Here is a 3943-nt window from a genome sequence, read left to right as displayed (position 1 = left end):
CAACAAATGGTTACTTAGGTTACTACATATCAAACAAATGGTTTCTTAGGTTACTACATACCAACAAATGGTTACTTAAGTTACTACATATCAACAAATGGTTACTTAGGTTACTACATATCACACAAATGGTTACTTAGGTTACTACATATCAACAAATGGTTACTGAGGTTACTACATATCAACAAAGTGTTACTTAGGTTACTACATATTAACAAATGGTTACTTAGGTTACTACATATCAAACAAATGTTTACTTAGGTCACTACATATCAATAAATGCTTACTTAGGTTACTGCCTATCAACAAATGGTTACTTAGGTTACTACATATCAAACAAATGGTTACTTAGGTTACTACATATCAAATAAATGGTTACTTAGGTTACTACATATCAAACAAATGGTTACTTAGATTACTACATACCAACAAATGGTTACTTAGGTTACTACATACCAACAAATGGTTACTTAGGTTACTACATACCAACAAATGGTTACTTATGTTACTACATACCAACAAAGTGTTACTTAGGTTACTACATATCAACAAATGGTTACTTAGGTTACTACATACCAACAAATTGTTACTTAGTATCTACATATCAGCAAATAGTTACTTAGGATACTACCTATCAACAAATGTTTATCTATGTCACCTCAATAAACACACATGTCTAGTGTATCTTTTGAAAATATGACCACATACAACGTTATTATTACACTGCGTCCCTGCTACTCATATGAAGATATCTTCCTTGCAAAATATATACTATATACAAAAACGCTTTATTCTCGCAGTGTAGTATTTGTGAGATGCGTGACAGTTGGTTTGGACCTGTATGGGAGCATGCAGTTTGTCTCTACTCGTCTCCCACGCTAAATCGGACATAACACACGTACAAAAACTATATCACGTATCTTTACCGTGGTTCGTTAATGAGTTCCTGACCTCGGAAATACGGACTTTGATACAATAGTCATTGTCAAGATACGATCAAACGACGCAACGCTGCCACGCAAGATTGCCATTACAATGCATACAAAGGGCAGCACCCTGCTGACGCGTGTAGTGTGCAGTGTGTACTTACTTCTCGAATTTAATTTGTACCTTTTAATCATTTTATAGTATTCACGAAATTATCGCTTGTGTTTATTTAAAATGTTAAATTGCGTTCAGTAAGAAGTAACACCTGTACTAATTTCAAAATAAAACCGATCTAATTTACCACATCGTCAAAATACAGGAAGGGGAAAAAAGGATTTCACCATCAAAAATAAAGAAAGACTCGAGCCCTGTTCAAGTAGTTCCTTATAATTTTCTCGGGGCACTATTTTAGTTCATACACATCAGTTGCATTAATTGAAATTAAAAAAAAAGTATGCGTTTGTGTTACACTTAACCGTTAAATGTTGATATACATGTATACAAAATATATTATATATTGATTAACCAATAAAGGTTTGCTCAAATGTGGACTGTACTTGTGACAAACCTCGTAGTGTGTACTATATATATATATATATTTACATAGTGACAAACGACAAGACTTTACAAACTTATTAACCTATTCTTACAGACACATAGTGTTGAGAAAATATGCAGTACATTATTTCTGTTGTGTATGTTTTCTTAGCTAGCTTTTAGTCATTCGGCTATTTCTTTGCATAAAAATGTATGCACATCAAATAAATGCATAATGCGATTCCACATGCAATTTCAAGAAAAGAAAAAGAGTACATACACGTCTGGTGACCTTGATTTCTCGATCGTAGTCTTACATGTATTCAAACCTATGTATCTATAGTACAACGAATGCATATATGTTTCCCTGTTCATATTTGCAATTTCATTGCATCAAACTCAAGAGTAATGTATACATGAATAGTCTAGGCTGATGAAAGCTAAAATAAGAAAATACTATATAATAGTGCAACATCCAACGGTAACCTCGGAACTTAAAGTAAATAAAAAAGTGTTTAACGAAAGATGATTGTGACACCAAACATCAGACGAAAGGCTTCATTAACAGTTCTTAAGCACGAACACACGAAAACACTCACACATACGGTTACACACACATGTTAAATAAAGCCGGAACCACTGAAGCTCGGCATGTTATCATAGAGGCCTTCATAAGCTCAAGCTTGAATTTTGTGCTCAAGCTAACTTTTTTTCTGATTAGTTTATCAGGCGAACACAGATTCTGGGTTTGACCATGAAAACAGTTTAATGAATACGGGCCCTGGTGTTGCGCATACGACAGTATGTTTGTTTGACAGACAAAAACGTATAAGATAACATCAGAATCACATTAAATATATATTTAAAATTTGTAAAACAGTACAATTTTAGAGTTCTTCATTAAGTCTTAATTAAACTTTTCAAACAAGCACTACATTCAGCACAATATTGCGATTCGATTTTACCAAAATAGTCAGTCTCACTCTGATATCATACATACGGCTGCTGTCCGGGTGATCTCGTCTTCCTTATATCGACGTCTATGCGCAAGCCACCATAATAATCTGTATTCAGCTGATGTCTGTAAAATTGGCCAAGATCAATGACACACGTGATGATCTCCCAGTTATAGATGATACACGACACGTTATCCACAGGCTCTGGGTAATCTGGAAACAGGATCATTAATGGGTTTTTTTTATCTTTCTTTGTTTTAACTATACCACGAGGCACATGTGACTCAATTTATATCTGAAAATGCTGTCTCCATAGATGTCGGACTATACGCCATCAATCTGAGTCAGAGCTATATTATACTTCATGTCTTATCCTTATGTGATAAAATTCTCTCCAAACACTGACTGAAAATAGTCACTGGGGAGACAAAGTAAGGGTGCCCATGTTTAACAATTGAGCAAGTCGAGGCTGAAAAATACCTAAAGTAAACCCTTTATACACCATATGGCAGTTACGTCCATTCGGAACTCATTCGTGGTACCAAAGTAAACCCTTTATACACCATATGTTAATTACGTCCATTCGGAACTCGTAAGTGGTACCAAAGTAAGCCCTCTATGCACCATATGGTAATTACGTTAATTCAGAACTCATTAGTGGTACTAAAGTAAACCTATGCACCATATGGTAATTACGTTAATGCAGACCTCATTAGTGGTACTAAAGTAAACCCTTTTTACACCATATGGTAATTACGTCCATTCGGAACTCATTAGTGGTACCAAAGTAACCCCTTTATACACCATATGGCAATTACGTTCAATCGGAACTCATTAGTGGTACCAAAGTAAACCCTTTATCCACCATATGGCAATTACGTCCAATCGGAACTCATAAGTGGTACCAAAGTAAACCCTTTATACACCATATGTTAATTACATCCTTTCGGAACTCGTAAGTGGTACCAAAGTAAGCCCTCTATGCACCATATGGTAATTACGTTAATGCAGACCTCATTAGTGGTACTAAAGTAAACCCTTTTTACACCATATGGTAATTACGTCCATTCGGAACTCATTAGTGGGACCAAAGTAAACCCTTTATACACCATATGTTAATTACATCCATTCGGAACTCATTAGTGGTACCAAAGTAACCCCTTTATACACCATATGGCAATTACGTCCAATCGGAACTCATAAGTGGTACCAAAGTAAACCCTTTATACACCATATGTTAATTACATCCATTCGGAACTCGTAAGTGGTACCAAAGTAAGCCCTCTATGCACCATATGGTAATTACGTTAATTCAGAACTCATTAGTGGTACTAAAGTAAACCCTTTTTACACCATATGGTAATTACGTCCATTCGGAACTCATTAGTGGTACCAAACTAAACCCTTTCTACACAATATGGTTATTACGACCATTCGGAACTCATTAGAGGTACCGAAATAAACCCTTTATACACCATATGTTAATTACGTCCATTCGGAACTCATTAGTGGTACCAAAGTAA

General features: G+C 35.2%; 1 protein-coding gene across 2 annotated transcripts in view; it reads right to left on the bottom strand.

The window, feature by feature from the left end:
- LOC110459037 overlaps nt 1-3943 on the bottom strand; it is a 65887-nt gene that overhangs the window by 38037 nt on the left and 23907 nt on the right. Inside the window, exon 4 of one of the 2 annotated variants that reach the window (XM_021511067.1) lies at nt 2465-2633. The exons of the other annotated variant lie outside the window; for it this stretch is intronic. Within the exon in view, the coding sequence (XP_021366742.1) occupies nt 2465-2633 (169 nt within the window). The remainder of the gene's footprint in view (nt 1-2464; nt 2634-3943) is intronic. 2 annotated transcript variants of the gene reach the window in all.

Source organism: Mizuhopecten yessoensis, unplaced genomic scaffold, assembly GCF_002113885.1.
Source record: "Mizuhopecten yessoensis strain PY_sf001 unplaced genomic scaffold, ASM211388v2 scaffold9945, whole genome shotgun sequence".
Classification (NCBI taxonomy): Eukaryota; Metazoa; Mollusca; class Bivalvia; order Pectinida; family Pectinidae; genus Mizuhopecten; species Mizuhopecten yessoensis.
The sequence above is the reverse complement of the archived record's forward strand: the minus strand, read 5'-3'. Positions and strand labels throughout refer to the sequence as shown.